This window comes from Mauremys mutica, chromosome 7, assembly GCF_020497125.1.
Source record: "Mauremys mutica isolate MM-2020 ecotype Southern chromosome 7, ASM2049712v1, whole genome shotgun sequence".
Lineage (NCBI taxonomy): Eukaryota > Metazoa > Chordata > Testudines > Geoemydidae > Mauremys > Mauremys mutica.
In genome coordinates this window covers 32,386,323-32,409,280 of record NC_059078.1, presented here as the reverse complement: position 1 = coordinate 32,409,280, position 22,958 = coordinate 32,386,323, and the positions used below count along the sequence as shown (strand labels likewise).

At 59.8% G+C, this 22,958-nt stretch overlaps 1 protein-coding gene across 3 annotated transcripts in view; it reads left to right on the top strand.

Annotated features, from left to right (window-relative positions):
• The window catches only part of NRXN2 (neurexin 2), a 369,827-nt gene that overhangs the window by 218,465 nt on the left and 128,404 nt on the right, over positions 1-22,958 (top strand). For 2 of the 3 annotated variants that reach the window (XM_045024467.1, XM_045024466.1), the window contains exon 1: positions 19,798-20,890. The exons of the other annotated variant lie outside the window; for it this stretch is intronic. In XM_045024467.1, coding sequence (XP_044880402.1) covers positions 20,677-20,890 — 214 coding nt within the window. In that variant the 5' untranslated portion in view covers positions 19,798-20,676. Of the gene's footprint in view, positions 1-19,797; positions 20,891-22,958 lie in introns of those variants that run through there. 3 annotated transcript variants of the gene reach the window in all.

The following is a 22,958-nucleotide window of genomic DNA, read 5'->3' as shown; positions in this document are numbered from 1 at the left end:
GGGCCATGGGGGCCAGCACTGACTGCAGGGGCCCCACAGCGCCCCTAGCGCCACCCGAGACCATGGGGGCCAGCACTGACTGCCAGGGCCCCACAGCGCCTCTAGGGCCACGGGGACCAGCACTGACTGCAGGGGCCCCACAGCGCCACTAGCACCACCCAGGGCCATGGGGGCCAGCACTGACCACTAGGAGAGAGCGCCTACCACTGAGCTCTTGCCCCACCCCATGGGTTTGGTCTTCCACACAAGCACTGGTGAGATGGGATCAGCCCCAAAGGTAACTGTCTCCATGGCTCTGCCCTCACCCACACAGGGCCAGCTCCAGACACCAGCCCAGCAAGCAGGTGCTTGGGGCAGCCAAGGGGAAGGGGTGGCATGTCGGGCTCTTCGGTGGCAGGTCCCTCGGTCCCTCTCGGAGGGAAGGACCTGCCGCCAAAGAAGAAAGCGGCGCGGTGGAGCTGCCGCTGATCGCAATCGCGGCTTTTTTTTTTTCCTGCCGCTTGAGGCGGCAAAAACCCTGGAGCTGGCCCTGCACCCGCAGCACCCTCACTAAATCCCTGTGACTCTGAGCCATGTAATTGGGGTCACCTGTAACCCTGAGTCCTGGACAGTATGAACAACCCCCCCAGGCCCATTGGGCGGCACATCCTCCCCTTGGGCCCGGGTGAACCCTAACCCAGCACGCACCCTGAGGAGGACTCATCCCCTTCAGCAGGGGGCAGCAGGCGCACGCGTGGGCACACTCTCTCTCTCTCTCTCTGAGCAGGGCTTATTCCCTCCACCGGGAGGCAGCACACAGCCACTCCTGCAGCCTTCAGCCCCCCAGCTGCTTGCAAATGTCATGGCCAGTTGAGGTGCTGGAGTCCTATCACGTGTTTCCCCGTGCTCTATTCCTTCCAGGGTGGGGGTAGGTGTGCAGACAGGGGTAGTTGCAGTTGTCCCTAGGGTGACCAGACAGCAAGTGTGAAAAATCAGGACAGGGGGTGAGGTGTAATAGGAGCCTATATAAGAAAAAGACCCCAAAATCGGGACTGTCCCTGTAAAATCGGGACATCTGGTCACCCTAGTTGTCCCCAGTGGCAAGATCCCCCTCCTTTGCATGTCTCCCTCTTGTAGAGATCAGCCCGCATGCTAATAAATCTCCTGGGATCCATCGCCTAGCTCCAGGGCCGGCTTTAGGAAGTGCGGGGCCCAATTCGAACATTTTCGGCGGGGCCCCGGCAGGGATGACTAAAAAAAAAAAAACCATGTAAAAAAAAGCTTTTCATTTCTTAGCAACCGGTTCCCTCTAAAAAGTTCTGCTTTAAGGGATGTGCCACAGTATGTATTTTTTGTACCAATAGGGTTACCATACGTCCGTATTTTTAAAAATTCCTCCCGGATGGTGATTTAAGAACCAAAAAGCTGGACATGTCTGGGAAAATACGGATGTACGTTAACCCTACCTAAAGTTCTTTTTTAAAAAGATGGGCCTGAACTAGAAATGAGCTCCGTTTCACATGTGTGGGTCCCCGCCACTCCCTGGAGGTGTGCTAGGGTGACCAGATGTCCCGATTTTATACGGACAGTCCCGATTTGGGAGTCTTTTTCTTATATAGGATCCTACTACCCCCCACCCCTGTTCCAATTTTTCACACTTGCTGTCTGGTCACCCTAGGGTGTGCACATGTGTGGGTCCCAGCTGTTCCCTGCCCCTCTCATTGAAGCAGGTGTGCAGGGTTACTGCCCTGGGAACTGCAGGGCACAGTGGACATGGGGCTGGCTGGAGGCAGGGCAGGGGCTGGCTGGAGGTAGGGTCTGGCTGCAAGCAGGGCAAGGGGTGTGGGGCTGGCTGGAGACAGGGGGACGTGGGGTGGGCTGGCTGGCTTCAGGCAGGGCCGCAGGGGGGTGTGGCAAGGGTTGGCAGGCCTGGAGACAGAGGAGTGCGGGACTGGCTGGCTTCAGGCAGGGGCGTGTGGCAGGGGTTGTCTGGAGACAGGGCAGGGGGTGCGGGGCTGGTGCGGGCAGGGGCTGGCTGCAGGCAGGGGTTGGGTGCAGGCAGGGGGTGTGGGTATAGGGGGTACAGCCCACCCTGTACGGTAAGTGCCTCCTCCTCCTCCCTCCCCCACCGGGGTAGTAGCAGCAGCAGCCCGGGGCTCGGGGGCTATTTAAAGGGCCCGGGGTTCCCCTGCTTCCACCGCCCCAGCCCTTTAAATAGCCATGGGAGCCCTGGGGAAGTGGCAGGGCTCGGGGGGCTATTTAAAGGACTGGGGCAGCAGAGGCAGCTGGAGCCCCCCGCTACCCCAGGACTCTGGGGGTTATTAAAGGGCCTGGGGCTCCCCTGCTTCTACCACTCCGGCCCTTTAAATAGCCACGGGAGCCCTGGGGAAGTGGCGGGGTTCCAGGGGCTATTTAAAGGGCCGGGGCAGTAGAAGCAAGGGGAGCCCCAGACTTTTTAAATAGCCCCCAGGGCTCCAGCAGTGGGGCTCTGGTGGCAATTTAAAGGGCCTGAGGCTCCAGTTCCTGCTGGGAGTCCCAGGCCCTTTAAATTGCCCCCTGGGGAAGCTGGGCTACCCCGGTACAGCGCACTGGCAGGGCTTGGGTGTGGGGCCCTCTTAGGCGCGGGGCCCGATTCGGGGGAATTGGTTGAATTGGCCTAAAGCCGGCCCTGCCTAGCTCATTAGGAGCTGATGGTGAGTCAGGACTTTGGGGTTCTGTTCCCTGCTCTGGGAGGGGAAGGGAGTCTAGTGGTTAGAGCGGGGGGGCTGGGAGTTCCTTTTGGTGTCTGTGTGCAAGGGAAGGTTAGCTGTGAGGGAGACCCATGATTCCTTGTTGCTTTGAGATTCTCTGATGTCAGGTTTTGTGTGTCTGTCTATCTCTGCCCAGCTGTCCCATGCACTCATCTCCTCTCCCTCCCCCCCACGGCAGTGAGCACAGGCCAGGGCCCTGAGCCATGTCCCTGGTGCTGTAAACAGGGCCATTTCCCAGCTGGGCTGTATTTCTCAGCCTGCTCTGTAAATCTGGGCCCAGCCATTAACGCTCTCCTGCTTGATTTACAGCCGTTCCCTCTGCCTTGCTCGCTGCACTGCACGCCTGGAGACTTGCTGGCTTCCGGAGAGGCGGGGGCCTATTGGGTAGAGCAGGGGGCTGGGAGCCAGTGCTCCTGGGTTCTGTCTCCAGCTCTGGGAGGGGAGTGGGGTCTAGTGGGTAGGGCAGAGGGCTGGGAGCCTGGCTGTTTGGGCTGATTCTGAGCTGGTTCCAGGAGACTGGATGAAGGGCTGCTGTCTGCCTCCATGCACTCTGGCCCTGTCCTGGGCACTGGAATGATTTGCAGGGGCAGGTCAATGGTGGGCCCTGGCCATGTCAGGATGTGAGCACCCTAACCCTGGGCAAACCCCGAGCTGCCAGCTGGGAGCCCTGAGTCAGCAGCCTGGCTGTGTCTGTGTCCTAGCCCTCATGGCTTCCTCACTGCAGGCTGGCTGTGGTCTCGGCTCACTGCCCCCTGCAATGGGGGCTGCCCCCTGCCCTGCCTGCAGCTGTGCTTGCTCTACCAAGAGCGGAGCTGCCGATGTGCCAGGAAAGCAGAGAGGGGGCTGCAGGGCACAGCGGGGCATGGCACCTGCGGAGGTATGTGGCAAGGGGGAGCTCCCAGCTACTGCAGTCCCTGCCTCTGCCAGCAGGGGGTGCTGTAGGGAGTGGAGCAGGGTGGTTTCTGTGGCCCTGTGAGTTTGGGGTAGAGGAATGCTGGGGGGGTTGATTTCTATGGGGCTGGGGGACACAGTGGATTCTGTGGAGCTGGAGGATGCTTCAGGAAGCCGATTAGCCCAACTCTACATCCTCCCCTTTAATCTCTGCATTCGTGCCCCTGTGAGCACCGGGGGCTCTGGCAGGAGTGAGTGGTCAGTTGCTCTGGCTAAGCAGAAGCGACAAACTCATGGGAGGCTTCTTTAAGGGCATCTGGGACTGGGGGGGGGTCTCCCACAGGAGGTGGGACCATGGGTGGACACCAAGGATGGGGCAGAGGGGCAGCTCCCCCCCCAAGCTGGTTCAGTGCCTTGTCGCTGCAGGGCCTGTGTCTGATCTGCCTCTCGACCAAACAGGATCAGGCAAAGTCAGTGCTTGGCTTGGAGATCACCAAGGGCCCGTGAAGGCTCTCTGCTGGGTTGGTGTGCCACTGGGGGGTGCTGTGCTGCAGCAAGTGGGGCAAGGAACCAGCTGGGGGCTCAGTGGGGCGCTGTGCTGCAAAGCATAGAGCTGGGGGCTTAGGAGTCCCCTGCTCAGACCCCACTCCCCAGCCTTCCCAGAGCTGGGGATAGAACCCAGGAGTTCTAACTCCCAGTCTCCCACTCTAACCACTAGGCCCCATTCTCCTCCCAGAGCTGGGATAGAACCTACCAGTGTGAGGGTCAGAGGCGGAGAGTAGGCGCTCTTTCACTGGAGAGAGCTGCCTGGCCCTGGGGGGGGGGGAGCATGGGTGGGGGGTGGCTGTGGGATCTGTGATGGGGAGAGGGTGAAGAGATGGAGCCTTGCGGGGGCACCCCCCCCACAACATCCAGAGCATGAGATGAGTTGTGCAGGCCTCACCACCGTCCCTTGCAAGGTGGGAATCCCCTATCGCCAGCAGGGAGTCTGGGTAATGAGGCCAAGGAGATCTCTCCCTCACCCCACTGTCTCTGCCCTGGGGCACACAGAGCTGACTGGCTGCCCTGGCACGCAGGGCTGCAAGCTGGCACCCAGCACAGCTAATGGCAGTTGTGTGCGAGGGAGGTCTGGTCTCTGGCCACCTCTGTTTGGCCCCTGTTGCTGCGCCGTTCATCAGCAGCCCATTAGTTGCTAATGGGGGTCGGGGGCATGGACTTCCCCCTATAATTACTGCCCCCTCGCTCTGCCAGTAGCTGCGATGGCAGCACTGCCTTTCATTATTCACCCGGAAGGAGAGCGCTGCTTCCCGTTACACCTGCAGGGACACAGCTGCCCCACAGCACCTCCTGCTGGGACTGGGGTAGCCAGGAGCTCCCCCTGCAGCCAGGCACTCCTGCCTCACTCCCCTTGGTGCCCTCTGCTGGAAGAGGCCAGGGCTGGAGTAGCCAGGAGCTCCCCCCACAGCCAGCTCCTGCCCCACATCTCAGCACTGGGGAGGGATTCCTGTGTAAATAGCAATGTGCCCTGCCCCAGACACATCTCAGCACCGGGTATGTACAAGGTGCTTTGCAATGAAATACACCAGGAAGCTGCTAGTGAGTAGTTGTCATACCCAAGTCCCTGCCAGCTGGCTCCTCTGTGTCCCCCGTAAGCGGTCTGGAGTTGGGTTGCTGCCTCCACCAGACCTGTGGGGGAGGGATAGCTCAGTGGTTTGAGCATAGGCCTGCTAAACCCAGGGTTGTGAGTTCAGTCCTTGAGGGGGCCACTTAGGGATCTGGGGCAAAAATCAGTACTTGGTCCTGCTAGTGAAGGAAGGGGGCTGGACTTGATGACCTTTCAAGGTCCCTTCCAGTTCTAGGAGATTGGTATATCTCCAATTATTACATTACTGGGCTCTCTGACCCTCCTGGGCAGGGCTGTGCCCGGGGAGATAAGGAGGTCTTGGAGGGTACATTTACAACCCCCCAGGGGAAATCAGCACAGCTGCAAACTCCTCTGGCTTTTGGTGTGTGTGTGGGACTTTAGGGGAGAGGAGTGATATTAAAACGGGCCTGGAATTACCATGCGGATGGCATACTGGAGCTGTGAGCGAGCCGTGGGATTGGAAAGCCAGGGTCCTAGCCGAAGTGTCCCACTTCATTAGAGTCACTTCTCTGGGCGGGGGTGGGCAGCCACCACCCCTTGTGTCTGCAGGGTGGTGGGGGGAAACCTGGGGCTGGGGCAGTGGCAGCCCCAACACAATAGCTGAGCTGGAGGTGTGGTAACCACCGTGACACAGTAATCCTGTGGCAGACAGGGCTGGGCCACTCAGCTCTAGGGAGGGTTGGTTTAATTAATGTGTGTTACTAACTAGAGCCAGGAGCTCCCCCACAGCCAGTGCTCCTGTCCCACTCCGTCCAGCACCCCCTGCTGGGAGAGCCCAGGTCTGGAGTAGCTGGGAGTTCCACCCACAGCCTCCCCTGCTGGCAGAGATGGGAGCTGTGGGGCTGCCCATGCTATATATTCCTCACCCCATTGCAGGGCATGGCTCTGGGCTGATCACCCCCATTGTAGGTTACACAAAAGGGCTGCCTTGGGGGCCAGTACCTTGTGCCCCTTAGATTTCTGCACAGTCACTTGGTCCCTTCCGTGCCAGGCCAGGGCGGAGCAGGGTGCCGGGCTCCACGTCATACCCCCAGCTGGAGATGAGCAGCACTGATGCACTGGCAGCGAGTGGGCATGGGTCGTGCCAACATCTGGCAGGAAACAGCTGGACCCTTCTAATTGTTTTTCCTCTTCGCCTCAAAAAGTGGCTATATGTGCTCAGCAGTGGGAGCCTCACCCGCTGTGTGAGAAAAGGGAGAGCAAGCAGGGGCCCACCCCCAGGCAGGGATAGAACCCTAGCATCTTGGCTCCTGGGCTGCAAGGGGGCAGATCACCCCATACAATCCATTTCTCCCCCTGTATCTGCTAAGACCCCTGTGTGCCCATCCCCTTGGTATCTGGGGCCCCTGGGTGCCTGGCTCCCATCATTGCCTGACTCATGTCACACCTCGGCTGTGCTGTTGCTCACACTCCTCTCTGCGAGGGGGAAAGGCACCCGGGGCGGCTGCAGGTGTGAATTGTGCACTGTGATGAGGTGCTGATGCTAGTTACTAGGAAAGTGGGGCAGAGAGGTACTTCAGAGAACCTGCCTCAGTCTGTGGGGGACGCAATAGACCCATGCCCCTCCCAGAGCGAGGGATAGAACCCAGGAGTCCTGGCTCCCAGCCCCCCTGCTCTAACACAGATCCTACCCCCTCCCAGTCCAGTGCCTTTTGGCCACAGGCTGAGGGGACTGGGTGGCTCAGGGCAGCAGGGAATGGGATCTTTCTCCTTTAGGGGGCACCAGCTCCGATCCAACCCCATTGTGGAGGGACGGATGGGACATGGGGCCTTTGGCTCTAAGCTGGCCCCACAACAAGACAGTGGTTGGCTCAGGGAGTGGGGAATGGGTTATGAGGGCTTTCCCCTATAGGGGGCACCAGTTCCAATCCAGTGTTGGTGTGTAGCCCATCCATGTAGTGAGTTTGGCAGCTCTCAGCACAGTTCCCAGCAGGGCAGGCACCCAGGGGCCCGAGACCACCAGTGATGGGCAGCGTGAGCCGAGACTGAGGCTGGGGAGCTGGTGCTGGCCTGGACGGTGGTGCTGCTAGTCAGACGGACAGGGACAGGTGCCCAGACGAATGCCCGGGTGGGAGCGCCACTGCTCACCCAGTTGCTCATTTCCGCATGCCTCCTTGCCTTGTCTCCCTCCTTCCTTTGTCTGCCGCTCTCTGTCCCATTCCCCCCCCCACGCTGGATCCCTCTCAGCTCTCTCTGATTATCTCCCCGCGCCAGCCCTGCAGTGTCTGCCAGGGTGGGGGGAGATTAGCAAACCATTCGGGGATATTAACATTTCATTTCTCGGCTGATACGGGCTGGAGGGGAGTGGGGAGCACTGGGCAAGGGAGGAATGCTGCGGGTGGGCGAGTGCTGGCCGAGGGGAGCCCACTGCCATGCGGGTTCCTCATGGCGTTTGGTATTCTAATGGAGTGTCACTCTGTGTAATTGTGTATGTCCCCGTGTCAGTGCAGGGGACGCAATGGCAGGAGCAAAGAGCTTTCGTGAGGGTAATAAACTGGAACAATTTGTGTGTGAGCCGTTTTGGGGATTAGACACAGAGAGGGGAGACAGGAAGAGAGAGCTATTTTGGAGCTGGGGATAGGACCCAGGAGTCCTGGCTCCCAGCCTTTCCTCCTGCTTAACTGGGGTTGGGAGCCAGGACTCCTGGGTTCTATCCCCAGCACTAGGAGGGAAGTGAGATCTAGGGGGCGAGAGCAAGGGGGTCTGGGACCCAGGACTCCTGGGTTCTAGCCCCAGCACTGGGTAGGGAGTGGGGTCTAGGGGTTAGAGCAGGAGGGGCTGGATTGTGTTCCTGGCTCTCCCCCATACCCAATACCGAATTTACAATGGCGCCACTGGTGCTGGGCCCACAGTCGAAAGGGGCCTTGGCCCGCTCTTCTCCACCCCCGCTCTCTCCTGTGGGGTCAGAAGCTTGACGCTGTGGGCTGCTGGGGCTCCGTGGCAGCCTCTGCCAGCAGCAGCTTGGTTCCTCCTGCCCCACTTCTTGCCCCAGCGTGCTACGTTCCCTCCCCACCGCCGATCATCTGGATCAGCTGCATGCCGGCAGGAGGGGTGGGAGGAGCGAGCCACAGTACGCTGCTCCGGGGAGGAGGAGGAGAAGAGGCAGGGGTGAGGCCTTGGGGAAGGGGCTGGAATTGGGGCATACCCCCTCCAGCCCCCTGCGTGAGCACCCCCACGACCCCAGCCCACACCCCCAGTCCCCTGCCCACCCTGACCACTGCACCCCCTCACACACACCCAGCCCCCTGCACCCCCTCACATACCCCGAGCCCCTTGCCCTGACTCCTGCACCCCCACACACAAGAGCTCCCCGCACCCGCTCACATACCCCGAGCCCCTTGCCCTGACTCCTGCACCCCCCCACACACACACCCAGCCCCCCGCACCTGCTCACATACCCTGAGCCCCCTGCCCTGACTCCTTCACCCCCGCACCCTCTCACACACATCCAGCCCCGTCTTTACCCCTACACTCCCCTCACACCTCCCCAGCCCTGACCCCTGCACCCCCCACACCTCCCCAGTCCTGACTCCTGCATCCCCCCCCACACACCCCCAGCCCTCTGCCCTGAAACCTACACCCCCCCCATCCCCACCCCCATCCTGAGAACCAAACAGGAGCTGCCCCAGGTAAGTGCTCCACACCCCAACCTCCTGCCCCAACCCTGAGCCCCCTCCCTCACCCTAGCTCCTGGCCAGACCCCGCACCCGAACATTTTTTTACAATATTTGGAAAGATCATTAAGTGGTCTGTCGAGACCCTCCGTGATTTTCAAGTGGTCTGTGGAAAAATAAGTTAGACTACAAGAACAATCAAGGTACCTCACTTTATTTTCATTTACTTGCTATTACTTATAGGAGGAGGATGAAGAAAAAAAGAATGAAAAATGGAGGCAGGGGGAGATAAGAGAAAATGTTTTTTTTCTTGGCTGGGTCCCAAGGAGGAGCCCCAGAAATGAAGCTGAGCACAGGGCTGGGGGGCCCCACTAACTCTAAATCCACCACTGGCTGTCATGTCAGCTGAGCTGGGGATACTGTCAGGGCCAGTGTAACCACTAGGCAAACTAGGCGACTGCCTAGGGTGCCAAGATTTGGGGGTGCCAAAAAGCGGTGCCCAAAATTTTTATTTACACTACAGTGGAGTCACATCTTAGATGGAGGTTAGGTTCTAAAGTCACCGTGTAAGAGGAAAACTGCATATAGTGAAAATTACCATAAAGTACAGTCCACACAGTATACCTCTCCCAGGGTTCCGTCCGCCGGCCTGGGGTTCCGTTCACCCGGGGTTCCGTCCACCAGCCTGGGGTTCCGTTCACCTAGGGTTCCGTCCGCCAGCCTGGGGTTTTTTCTGTTCGCCCAGGGTTCCGTCCACCAGCCTGGGGTTCCATTCACCGGGGTTCCGTCCGCCAGCCTGGGGTTTTTTCTGTTCACCCGGGGTTCCGTCCACCAGCCTGGGGTTCCGTTCACCCGGGGTTCCGTCCACCAGCCTGGGGTTCCGTTCACCTAGGGTTCCGTCCGCCAGCCTGGGGTTTTTTCTGTTCGCCCGGGGTTCCGTCCACCAGCCTGGGGTTCCATTCACCGGGGTTCCGTCCACCAGCCTGGGGTTCTGTTCACCCGGGGTTCCGTCCACCAGCCTGGGGTTCTGTTCACCCAGGGTTCCGTCCACCAGCCTGGGGTTCCATTCACCGGGGTTCCGTCCACCAGCCTGGGGTTCTGTTCACCCGGGGTTCCGTCCACCAGCCTGGGGTTCTGTTCACCCAGGGTTCCGTCCACCAGCCTGGGATTCCATTCACCGGGGTTCCGTCCGCCAGCCTGGGGTTCCTTTTACCCAGGCCGGCAGGAGGCTGAGCAGAGCCGGGGGCTGGAACCACAGGTGGCAGTGGGCTGAGATCCCAGCCGCCGACCCCGCTGAGCCCACTGCCGGTCTGGGGTTCTGGCTGCTGGCCCCTTGCTAGCCCGGGTCTCAGCCACCGGCCCCGCTCAGCCTCCTGCCGGCCTGGGTGAACGGCAGGAGGCTGAGCGGAGTCACCGGCTGGGACCCCGGCTGGCAGCTGAGTGAATGGAACCCCAGGCCGGCAGCAGGCTCAGCGGTGGCCGGGACCCACAGCCTGCCATTAAAAAGAAAAATCAGCTCACGTGCCACCTTTGGCATGCGTGCTGTAAGTTGAGGACCCCTGTTCTAGTGTATACTGTGTATACTGTAGTTTATGGTAATTTTCACTATACGCGATTTTCCTCTTACGCGCTGACCTTAGAACCTAACCCCCGCGTAAGATGTGACTCCACTGGATTCATTTTTGAAAATTTATAATAAGCGATGCTCCGGGGGGTGTGTGTGTGTGTGCAAGGTGGAAGTTTCGCCTAGGGTGCAAAATATCCTTGCACCGGCCCTGGATAGTGTGTCAGCTGATCCCCACAGTCTCCAACCTACCTGGGCAATACAGCAGACATGGCCCTGCCCACTAGCTCCTCTCCACTCCCTAGCCCACCCACCACTTCCTCCTGCCCCCTTAAGGCTTAGCCCTCTCACTTTTAAAAATGATTGCTTCCCCGCCCCCCCAGGCTTTTCTGGCAGCCCTGTTGCCAGGTATCCAGTTTTAGACTGGAAACTCCAGTAGAAAATGGGACCTGAGTGTCCGGTTAGCAGTGCTGACTGGAAACTAAATGTCCGGTTATAGGAGGAACCACATTAGCCTCCTCTCCTCCCACTCCCAACACCCACCCCAGAGGGCTGGAAGAGAACCTGTCCTGCTGCTGCGGGAGGAGGGGCAGCTCAGTGCAGAGACAGACAAAGAGAATGGGCTAGAACCAGGTAGGTACCCGCTCTATATGGGCAGGGGGGATCCTGTTTATCCCCTCCCCAGCCCTGCTGCGCTTGCAGTTTACCCTGACCCCTCCCTTGCGCCAGAGACCAACCCTAGCTGCTGCCCCACTGTGCTTTTACCCCCGGCCTCTTTTACAATCATTCCCGGGGGGGCCACAAATATGTTTGGCGCCGGGCCCACAAAAAGTTAATCCGGCCCTGCCTATACCTGCTGTGTGACTTGCAAGTCATTTTCCTTGTGTGTCTATACCAGAGAAGACTTGAGCGGAGCTACATTTTTCAGTGTGTGCTAAAATGTGTGTGCAGAGACAGATTGCCTTGGAAATTGGTAAATTTCTAGAGTAAATGGGGCCGATTTGGGGTTATTTGGTCCAGGAGTTTCCAAGAGAGGCCCCGCTCCCTCAGCACCGGAGCAGGGCGTTATATCTGTGCTGAGCTGGGGCAGGGACTGTAAGTCTGTGGGGCAGGGACCGTCTGTGCCCTGGGGCACGTCTACATTGGGGTGTGCAGTGATAGACAAGGCCCCCAGGCAGTTCACAGCCGGGGAGTCTTGAGACTAAATCATCAGGAACTGGAAGCAGAATGGGCATGTGGGGGAAGCACGAGAGTGGAAGGTAGAACCTAGGAGTCTGGGGCTGTTAGCCCGGCATCCCCCTCCCTGACAGCGCCCCCTGTGGGCTGGGTTGAAGATTCTCCCCTGCTTGGAGTGGGGTTGAGCTCCGGCCTCCCTTGCGAAGCCCGTGCACATTGTATGGCTGATAACCCTTCCCTTCCCTTCCAGCGAAAGTGAGACCCACGTTCACCCAAAGGGGACCCTGCCCCACAAGTGTGGGCTGGGATTCCCTGGGAGATGCCTTTTCCCAGCCCCAGGCGCAGCACAAGAGCACAGCAGGGTTAGGGCTAGGAATGGGGGGAGGGAGGGATCTGAGGAACTACCCAGCCCCAGCCAGCCATCCCTATAGCCCTCTCTAGCTCTAATTACCTAACGAGATCCTCGCCTGCCCTTCCCCCCTCTGGGATCTCAGCCCCAGACACTCGCTGTGCCCACTCAGCCTGGGGGCACAGAGCAGTGCTGGGAGGCCCAGATGTCTTCAGAGCTAATGTGATCATCCAGCGCTAGACCTGGGAGGGCTAAAGTAGCCAGTGGGGTGGGGGAAGATAAACCTCATGCTCCAGCACTTAGCCAGACCTCTCCCTGCTAGGGTCAGAAGGGAGCTGGCTCGGGGCAGGGGCCGGGGTTCTCATTGCTGCAGTGTTCCTGGCACTGGCCTCTGAAGCAGTTGGCACTTGGATCCCTGGGCTGGTTTGATCTGGGGTGGCAGGTCCTGTCCCCTCAGCCTGTGGCAGTGCCTCGCTATCATGGCTGTGTCAGGCTGTTAGCTTTGCAGTCTCCCCTGCGTTACTGCCACCCCCAGGGGAAACTGCAGTTTCTGTTTCAGCTCAGCTTAGCTTTGGGTTCTCAGGTGTTGACTGAATAACGGTAGAACGGAAGAAGGTTACATGAGGCAGGGCCTAGGGAGCACTGGCTTGGCACCAGAGTGGGAGTCAGGACTCCTGGGGTGTGTCCCCAGCTGGGGGAGGGGAGTGGGGTCTAGTGAATTCGAGCGGGGGGGTGTGGGATGGTTGGGAGATCTCAGGTGGGGGCTCTGTTGTGCCAGGCTCCTCGCACACATAGGGAGAGACATTTCCTGCCCCAAAGAACTCACAGGCTGAATAAACCGCAGGTGGGAGGGGAAACTGAGGCACCAAAAGGGGAAATGATTCACCCAGACCATACAGCACCTCAGTGGCAGAGAAGGAAGTAGATCTCAGGAGTCCTGACTCCCAATCCCCCCACTCTAGCCCCTAGACCCTCCCTCCCCTCCCCTCCAGAGCAGGAAACAGAAGTCAGGAGTCCTGGTCCCTCTCTTCTAGCGCCTGCAGCCCCATGTCCTGCCTGCATCACGCTGGTGACTGGCATCTCTCAAAACCACCCCCAGAGCCAAGTGCTGGAATTCGCCTCGTGGATTGTGACTGCAGCGCGAGTTCGGTTGTCTCTGGTGCTCACTTTGAGCTGGATTCCACTTTGGTTCCTGCCCGCCCCCGGATGGACGCCCACCCCGTCTGTCATTCTATCCATCTCCTCGTATTTATAGCTCGCAAACAGCTCGTGCTGGCTGCCGGAGCTTGGTGTGTGGCAAACATGCAGCACGGGGGACACACAACATGTGACTCCTCCAACACCCTTCCCCCCCAGGGGCATCTGACCCATTGCCTTTACCAGAGCTGGGACTGGGAGCCAGGAGTCTGCCCCCCAAGAACCCACTAAACTCCCCTCCCCTCTGAGAGCTGCAAATGGAACCCAGGAGCCCCGGCTCCCAGCCCCCCAACCCGCACATCCCGCCCCAGAAAGAACTCAGTAGACCCCCACTCCCATCCTAGAGCTGGGGACAGAGCCTAGGAGTCCGGACACGCACACCCACCCGGTCCTCAGCATCTGTTGCTTTGATCCTGGCATTTGGCAGTAGCACCTTGCTGCCCTCGCCCTCCCTGTGCAAACCCTCCTCAGGGAGGCTCCATTGTGTTACCAAGGACCATTTGGGGGCAGGATGGGAAGCATGGACCAGGGCATGCCAATGGGCTTGTATAGTATCAGGATTGCATGTGTGGAGGCAAGGGCAGTTGCGTAGCGTGGATCCCGTGTGTGTGTGCCAGGATTGTGTGTGTTGTGGGGGTTGTATGGCAGGATTGTGTTTATGGAAGGGTTGTGTAGGAGGGAGGGGGTTGTGCGTGTATCTGTTGGGGTTGTGTAGTGTGAATGTGTGTTGGTATGGAGTTGTGTAGCCTATGGACATGTTGGGGTTATGTAGAGGGAGCGGGCTGTGTAGTGTATCAGGATTGTGTAGAGGAGTGGGGTGTGTCAAGGTAGTGTAGTGTGTCGGGGTCATGCAGAGGAAGCAGAGTGTGTTGGGGTTGTGTAGTGTTTCAGGGTTGTGTAGAGTAGGGTGACCAGATGTCCCGATTTTATAGGGACAGTCCCTATATTTGGGGCTTTGTCTTATATGGGCACCTATTGCCCCCCGCCCCGTCCCGATTTTTCACACTTGCTGTCTGGTCATCCTAGAGTAGAGGGAGCGGGCTGCGTCAGGGACGTGTGGAGGACTGGGGGTGTTGGGGTTGGGTAGGAGAAGTGCAGCGCATCGGAGCCGGGTACGGAGAGTGGGGTGCATTGGGGTCGTGTAGAGGAATAGGGCATGTTGGGGCCAGGAAGGGGGAGTGGGGCATGTCGGGGCTGGGTAGAGGTAACACGGCGCGTCGGGGCCGGGTAGAAGAGTGGGGCGCGTTGGGGCCGGGTAGAGGTAACACGGCGCGTCGGGGCCGGGGAGGGGGAGTGGGGCGCGTCGGGGCCGGGTAGAGGTAACACGGCGTGTCGGGGCTGGGGAGGGGGAGGGGGGCACGTCGGGGCCGGGTAGAGGTAACACGGCGCGTCGGGGCCGGGGAGGGGGAGTGGGGCGCGTCGGGGCCGGGTAGAGGTAACACGGCGCGTCGGGGCCGGGGAGGGGGGCGCGTCGGGGCCGGGTAGAGGTAACACGGCGCGTCGGGGCCGGGGAGGGGGGCGCGTCGGGGCCGGGTAGAGGTAACACGGCGCGTCGGGGCCAGAGAGGGGGATTGGGGCGCGTCGGGATCATGTAGCGGGAATGAGGCATGTCAGGTTCATGTAGAGAACGGGGCGTGTTGGGGTCACGTAGTGGGAACGGGGCGCGTCAGGGCCATGGAGGCGGGGCGGGGTGTGTCAGGTTCATGTAGAGAATGGGGAGTGTCAGGGTCGTGTAGCATTTCAGGATTGTGTAGAGCGGGGTCCTGGTGTGGGGCAGCAGGGGACCCCTGGGGGCTCGTTCAAGTACTTTATGGGGACGGGAGCCCTGAGTGCTGTGTTGGTGGGCCCAGCGCTAGCTGCAAGGGAGAGCGTCCCCTGCTGAGGCCCCGCCCTGCTTCCTGGAGTGCCGTGGGTCAGGGTCCTCTCCATGGCCCTGTCCAACTCCAGCACTGGCTCGCCCAGGCCCTGCTCAGCCCACGGGAGCAGTGACCGGGAGGGCGGCCGTGCACTCAGGGTCTAGGGAGACGGCTGCATCGGGTGGAAACGGCCAGATGGGAAATATTCCTTGTTTGTTTAGCTGTGCTGCCCATGAGCCATGGTTTAGCAGGGCTGACCGCCCCCTCCTGGCCCTGGTGTGTGTGTGTGGGGGGGGGGCTAATGGTGGGGCAATGGGCTTTATCCTCCTGGCCTCGGGCAGACATGGAGTGAGTTTGAGAAGCCTCGGCCAGCTGGTTCTTGTCACAGAACCGCAGCGCGGTCTGTCTTGGTGCTCTGGGGGAGGGGCTAGCTGGGGGCTGCGGGTCGGGATTGAGGGGCACTGGTGGAGCTTGGGCAGGGCGTGGAGTCCTGGGCTGGGCTAGCCGGGGGCTGCGGATCAGGATTGAGGGGCGTGGAGTCCTGGGCTGGGCTAGCCGGGGGCTGCGGATCAGGATTGAGGGGCGTGGAGTCCTGGGCTGGGCTAGCCGGGGCTGTGGGTCGGGACTGAGGTGCGTGAAGTCTGGGATGGGGCTAGCCAGGGGCCGGATTGGGATTAAGGGGCACCAGCAGAACAGGGCTAGGGACCCTTGGGCACCCCGTTACACCTATCTTGCCATTGCCCCTTGTCCAATACCCCCACGTACAGTGGTCCCCAAACTTTTGAGATTCACACCCCCCCTTCCCCCATCTGTGCCCCCCTCCTCCCGGAGCTGGGGCTGGGAGCAGCGCTGCAGCTCTGGGGTGGGGGAGGGGGACACGGACATGGGGGCCAAGGCTGGGGCCAGAGCTGGGGATGGGTCTGGGGGCGGGGCTGGAGCAGAGCTGGTTGTGCTCCCTTACTGCCCCCCAGGGGGCTGGCCTGAACCCCACCACGGCTCCCCAAATGTTTCTCCAGCAGTTTGGGAACCTCTGGCCTAGTACCTTACATCCACCTGCCCATCTGCTGCCTTTGCCGATAAGTCCCCACCCCCTTACCCCACCCTCCCGTCTCCCCTGAGCGCTGGCACCCCACCCCCCTCCTGGCCCAGCTGGGGAGGGGTGTGACATCATGGCAGGATGAGCTCATCGCTGGTGATTTACCACCACTGGGCTGGTGAGCTCAGCTGCCTTCATTAGGGAGAGGTGGTGAGCTGCCGGTAGGCCAGCCATCCCCCCGCCCCCTGCACATACTCTGACATGGCACCAGAGGGCGTGAAGGACGGAGTCCCAGCTGGGGGCACTGCCACAGGGAAGTTCACAGCATTGGAGTCCCAGCTGGGAACTGAAAAGACCTTCCTTCCTGGGCATTTCATCTGACATTTCCACTGGCCATTCCCAGCAGGGGGCGCTCTAGGGAGCGGGGCAGGAGCACTGGCTGTGGGGGGAAGCTCCCAGGGAGGGCTGGCAGCAGGTAGGGCTGGCAAATAGAATACAGCTCCCCCCTTCAGCTGGGGGGAGGGTGCTAGGGGACAAGGGTGTGTCGGATGAGAGGGATGGGGGGATAATCCAACCACTACAGGTCTTGGCTATTCTGCAGGAAGCTTGTTCCCCCTCCTCAGCCCCAAAAAGAGGCTTGATCCCCCATTTCCTGATCCTTCTCTCGCCCCCCAACCTTGAGACCCAGCCCTTCCCGCACTGCTGAGCCCCACAGTGTGCCACATATTTTCACCCCTCCCCTGCTGCTGAGTGCCCAGTATGCCAACCCCCCTTCTATATGCACATCCCCCTTCCCAAAGCGTGGACTCTCTAGCTTTGGAGGGGTCACACTTGCAGTGAGGGGGCTGTGTGTGTAGTGGGGGGCTGCATGTACTAAGAGGTATATTGGCAGTGGGGGGGCTGTGTGAGGTGATCAGGGTGTGGGTACATTGGTGGTGCGGGGCTGTGTGTACTGGGGGGGTACATTGGTGGGGGTACACTGGCGGTGGGAGGTGCACTGGTGGGGGGCTGTGTGTACTAAGGGGGGTACATTGGTGGGGGTACATTGGCAGTGGGGGATGCATTGGTGGGGGGCTGTGTAGTAAGGGGGTACATTGGCAGTGGGGGTGCATTGATGGGGGGCTGTGTGTAGTAAGGGGGGTACATTGGGGTACATTGGCGGTGGGAGGTGCACTGGTGGGGGGCTAAGTGTAGTAAGGGGGGTACATTGGGGGTACATTGGCAGTGGGGGTGCATTGATGGGGGGCTGTGTGTAGTAAGGGGGGTACATTGGGGTACATTGGCAGTGGGGGTGCATTGATGGGGGGCTGTGTGTAGTAAGGGGGGTACATTGGCAGTGGGGGATGCATTGGTTGGGGGCTGTGTGTAGTAAGGGGAGTACATTGGCAGTGGGGGTGCATTGATGGGGGGCTGTGTGTAGTAAGGGGGTACATTGGCAGTGGGGGTGCATTGATGGGGGGCTGTGTGTAGTAAGGGGGGTACATTGGCAGTGGGGGATGCATTGATGGGGGCTGTGTGTAGTAAGGGGGGTACATTGGGGGTACATTGGCAGTGGGGGTGCATTGATGGGGGGCTGTGTGTAGTAAGGGGGGTACATTGGCAGTGGGGGTGCATTGATGGGGGGCTGTGTGTAGTAAGGGGGGTACATTGGGGGTACATTGGTGGTGGGAGGTGCACTGGTGGGGGGCTGAGTGTAGTAAGGGTGGTACATTGGGGGTACATTGGCAGTGGGGGATGCATTGATGGGGGCTGTGTGTAGTAAGGGGGGTACATTGGGGTACATTGGCAGTGGGGGTGCATTGATGGGGGGCTGTGTGTAGTAAGGGGGGTACATTGGCAGTGGGGGTGCACTGGTGGGGGGCTGAGTGTAGTAAGGGTGGTACATTGGGGGTACATTGGCAGTGGGGATACATTGGCGGGGAGCTGTGTGTGAGTGGGGTTCACTCTCCTGCCTGCTCCCCCAACCCCGCTCTGGACACACAGCAGCATCCGGCTCTGATCACCATGGATCCAGTGCTAAATAAATCCTGGGCTCAGCAGCCTGGCTCCACATGCAGCCCGTCCAGCCCCCGTCCCTGAGCTCGGCGAGTCTGATCCTCGTCCCCCAGCCCCTGCATGGGGCTCCTATGTCGGGCTTTGTCAGCCCAGCCCGCCCCAGCCCCTGCTGCCCGAGGCCTCTGCCTGCTGGGTGTTTGCACAGCGTCCCCCACAAACACGGCAGGAGGCCAGTGACCTTTGCCAAAGATCGATCAGCAAAGCCAGGGCTGCACTGAAATCCCAGCCTTGTGCTGCCTCGTCTTTCCCACAGGGGGCGCTGTGGGGAGTGGGGCTGGCTGGGGGGGGAGCTCCCGCCTACTCCAGCCCTGGCCCCTCCCACAGGGGGTGCTGTGGGGAGCAGGGCTGGCTGGGGGGGGAGCTCCCGCCTATTCCAGCCCTGGCCCCTCCCACAGGGGGTGCTGTGGGGAGCAGGGCTGGCTGTGGGGGGAGCTCCCGCCTACTCCAGCCCTGGCCCCTCCCACAGGGGGTGCTGTGGGGGGTGGGGTGGGTGTGCTTGTTGGGGGGAGCTCACAGCTACTCCAGTCCCAGCAGGGGGCACTGTGGGACACAGCACAGGAGCCCTGTGGCTGTGGGGGGAGCTCCCAGCTGCTCCCATCCTGGCCTCCTCCAGTGAGCAAATTCCCTGGGCAGGGGGTTGGCTGGAGATGCCTGTGCTCAGCCCTCCCCCCACCCACCCCGTGCTGGGCTCCTCTGATCACACAGCCTCCTGGATTTTTATCTCAGTCAGATTTTTCATTAGCCTTGGGCTATGGGGAGAAAAACAGCCTCCCCCCCAGCTCCCACCTCCAGTGTACAGTATTTAAATATGTCAGTGATCCCCCCCCCCCAACACAATCTCTAGCTGGGGAAAAAAGCAAACTGCTCTGGAGAAAACATTGTGCTTGTGTTTGAACGCCTGCGTGTGTGTGCACACACCTGTGTGTGCGTGTGCCTGTGTGTGTGTTTGCGCAAGCCTCTGTGTGTGTGTGTATGCCTGTGTGTGCGTGTGTGTGTGTGCACCTTTGTGTCTCTGTGTGCATGGGGTGTGGGGGGGTGCAGAATCTCAAAGCAGGGGAGCAAGGCAATTGGGGGGAAGAAACTGTGTGTGGGGATATGATCACTTTGAGTGGGGGAAGGGCAGTTTGGGGGGGTCTCTCTCTCCTACAGAGTTTGGAGCGGTGAGTGGGTAAATAATCAGGTGTTGGGGGTATGTTGCGCCTGGACTCAGTCTGTAGATTGCATCCCAATCTTGCCCAAAAGGCAAAGGGGTGGGGGTCCAGAATGGGGAGCAATGAAGATACAGGGGGTCAGTCCTGCTGTCTGGGGGTGAAAATACAGGGGGTCAGTTCTGGTCTCAGGGAGGGGGTGGACTCCAGCCTGCTGCTGCTGCTGCTAGGGGTCGGGGGAAGAATTGAAGATGGAGGAGAGCTGGGGAGCGAGGGAGCGAGAAAGAGATCAGGGAGGAGAGCGCTGCATCTGTAAAGAGATCTCGCAAGCTCTCCCTCCCTTTGACAGCAAGGAGGGCTGGGGGGGGAGCCTCAGTAATTCAGCAGCCTTGGGGGGGGTGCCAGGTGCAATGAATTAAGGAGCTTGGAAACGCTGTCATTAGATTTCGGAGCGATTCGGTGCTCTGGTCCTCCCCCCATCCCCTCCCTCCCTCCACCGACCCCCCTTCTTGGCTCCCTCCTTCCAGCCGTCCCTCTCCTCTGCAGCACACTCCAGCGAGCGCTGTGCCATTCCACTCGGCTCCCCCCCTCGCTCTCGCTCTCCGCGCACTGCCTTCGCCTTCATCCTTTTCTTTCCTCTCCTTCGCCGGCCCCCCTCCATCGGCAATTCTTACCCCCATCTCTCCTTCGCCGGCCCCCTCCATCGGCAATCCTTCGCCCCAGCCATCGCTCGCCTGCCACCTCCTCGGCTCCATGTCCCTGCCCTGAATTCAGAGGCTTTTTTCCTCTTCACAGCCTTCCCTCGCCTTTTCTCATTCAGTTATTTTCTTCTCTTCCTTCTCCTGTCTGTCTCCATCCCTCCATCCTGCCCCCCTTGAAGGATGATGCACGACTCTAATTGAAACCCATCCTTTCCTCATTTATTTCAATTTTTTTTTGCACTTGTCCTCTGGCTTTTTTCTCTCATTCCTCCTTTCCCTGGATGTTGGGGACCCTTTGATGCTTCCCCACCCCCCTCACCCCACTCCCGTCCTCCCCTCCCAGGGGAAGCTGGATGTACAGTGCTGCCGCCGGATACTGAAGGATGGGGACTTCTCTGTGAATCAAGGAGTGTGGAAGTGGAGGCGGGGGAGGAGAGGAGAGGAGTCCTGAGCCGTCGGCCATCTATCCGTGGATCTGACCCCGGAGTTTATTTTTTTGGCACTTTGGATTTTTTTTTTGAGGTGGGGGTTAACAATTTTTCATCCCCTCCTCCCCCCCCACTTTTCGGTATTTTTTGCCAGGTGGATTTTTGGTGATTTGAGGGGTGTTTTTCTCCCATCGCCGAGCAAACCCGCGGTATGGACGGCGTCGTGCCTGGGATCTGACACCGTGACTCCCCTGGGGGCCGCCTGCCCCTCTCCGGCGCCCTGCGCCATGAGGAGGAGGAGCAGGGGTGGGGGCGCAGGGCAGGGGGTGCCATGGGCTGTGCTCGTGGCCGCGGTGCTGGCGGCTCTGGCTGGGCCAGCTGGGGCGGCACGAGTGTCCTCCAGCCTCAGCACCACACACCACGTGCACCATTTCCACAACAAGCACGGCACGGTGCCCATCGCCATCAACCGCACGCCCTTCCTCACCCGTGGCGGCCATGGTAAGTGGGGACCCTCCCCAGATATCCCCTCTTTCCTCCCAATATCTCCTTCTCTCTCCGTGGTATCCCCTAGTATCCCCAACTCCTTCCCCAATATCTCCTACTGTCCCCCATATCCACCAGGTATCCCCTCCCCCCTCATCCCTCCCTGGGTATCCCCTACTCCCCCAATATCCACCAGGTATCCCCATCTCCCTTCCTTCCTCCTCCCCCGGTATCTCCTACTCCCCCAATATCCACCAGGTATCCCTGCATCCCCCCTTCCTCCCCTGGTATCCCCTACTCCCCCAATATCCAGATATCCCCACCTCCCTCCCCTCCTGTTTCCCTGATATCCCCTACTCCCCCAATATTCAACAGGTATCCCCTCCTCCTTCTCCTCTTCCTTCCTCAGTAGCCCCTTCCTCCCTCCCCTGGTATCCCCTACTCCTCCCCATATCCACCAGGTACCTCTCATCCCTCTCCTCCTTCCTCCCAATATCCCCTCCTCCTTTCCCTAGTCCTTCCTTGATATTCTCTATTCTCCCCCTCATATGCACCTGATGTGCCCTTCTCCCTCCCCTACTCTTCTCCAGGTATCCCCCTGATATTCCATTCTGTCCCCCATATCCTTCAGGTATCCCCTTCTCCCTCCCCTTTTCCTTCCTCAGTATCCCTCCCTCCCTCCCTGGTATCCCCTCTTCTCCCCATAGCCACCAGGTTCCCCTCTTCCCTCCCTGGTATCCCCTTCTCCTCTCCCAAATCCACCAGGTATCCCTCCTCCCTCCCCTACTCTTCCCCTGGTATCCCTTCTTCTCTTATCTACTCTTTCCTTGGTATCCTCTATCTTCTCCCCATATCCACCTTCTCCCTACCCTATTTCTTCCCCAGTATCTTCTCCCCTGATATCCCCAACTCCCTCCCCCCATACCCACCAGGTATCCTTTCCTCTCTCCGCCACTCTTCCCCTGGTACGTCCTCTTCCCTCCCCTGTATTCCCTCCTCTCTCCTTCCCAGTAGCCCCATCTCCCTGTTTTCCTTCTCCTCCTCTCTCCCCAGTATCCATATTTCCCCCAATATTCCCTCCTCTCTCCTCCTGGTATCCTCTTCCTCCCTGGTATCACCTCCTTCTCAGATTTCTCATGGTGCCCATTGCTGTCGGTCACATCACCTTCCTCACTCACCGTGGCCACAGTAAGTAGGGACCCTTCTCTTCTAGTATCTCCTCCACACTCCCCTCTGATAGCCCTCCTTCCCCTGGTATTCCCCAGTATAGCCTTCTCCTTCCTTCTCATACCATCCTTCCTCCCTTGATATCCTCCAGTATCCCCTCCTTCCCAGCACCCACACAGTGCCCATCGCCGTCAACCACAGGCCCTTCCTCACCCATGGTGGCCACAGTAAGTTGGGACTCTTCCTTCCTTCCAGTATCCCCTCCTTCCTCCCCACTGATGTCCTCTCTTTCCCCCTGGTATCCCCCTATATGCTCTTCTGCCTCCTCCACATACCATCTGACCCCCTGCACAGTGCCCATTGCCATCAACTGCATACCTTTCCTCACCCATGGCAGGCATGGCAGAGACTCTTCCTTCCTCTGGTATCCCCTCCGGTATCCTCTCCTTCTTCCCCCACATAACCTTCCCTGGTATTCCCTCCAGTATCCCCTCCTTCTCCACGCCCCCCATAACCTTCCCTGGTATCCTCTCTGGTATCCCCTCCTTCTCCCCCCCATAACCTTCCCTGGTATCCCCTCCTTCTTTCCCCCCCCCCGTAACCTTCCTGGTATCCCCTTTGGTATCCCCTCCTCCTTCCCCCCCATAATGTTCCCTGGTATCCCCTCCTTTCTATCTCCTGCACATTGCCCATAATCCTCGGACACGTGCCCTTCTTCACCCATGGCAGCCATGGTAGGTGAGGACCCCTCCACCCTGGCATCCTCTCTGCTATCTGCTTCCTCCCCCCTTATCGATATCCCTTCCTCCCCCACACAGCATCCTTCGCCATCCACCACACACCTTTCCTCACCTACAGTGGGCATGGTAATTGAGCATCCCCCTTCCTCCATGGTATCCCACCTTTCCTTCCCTCA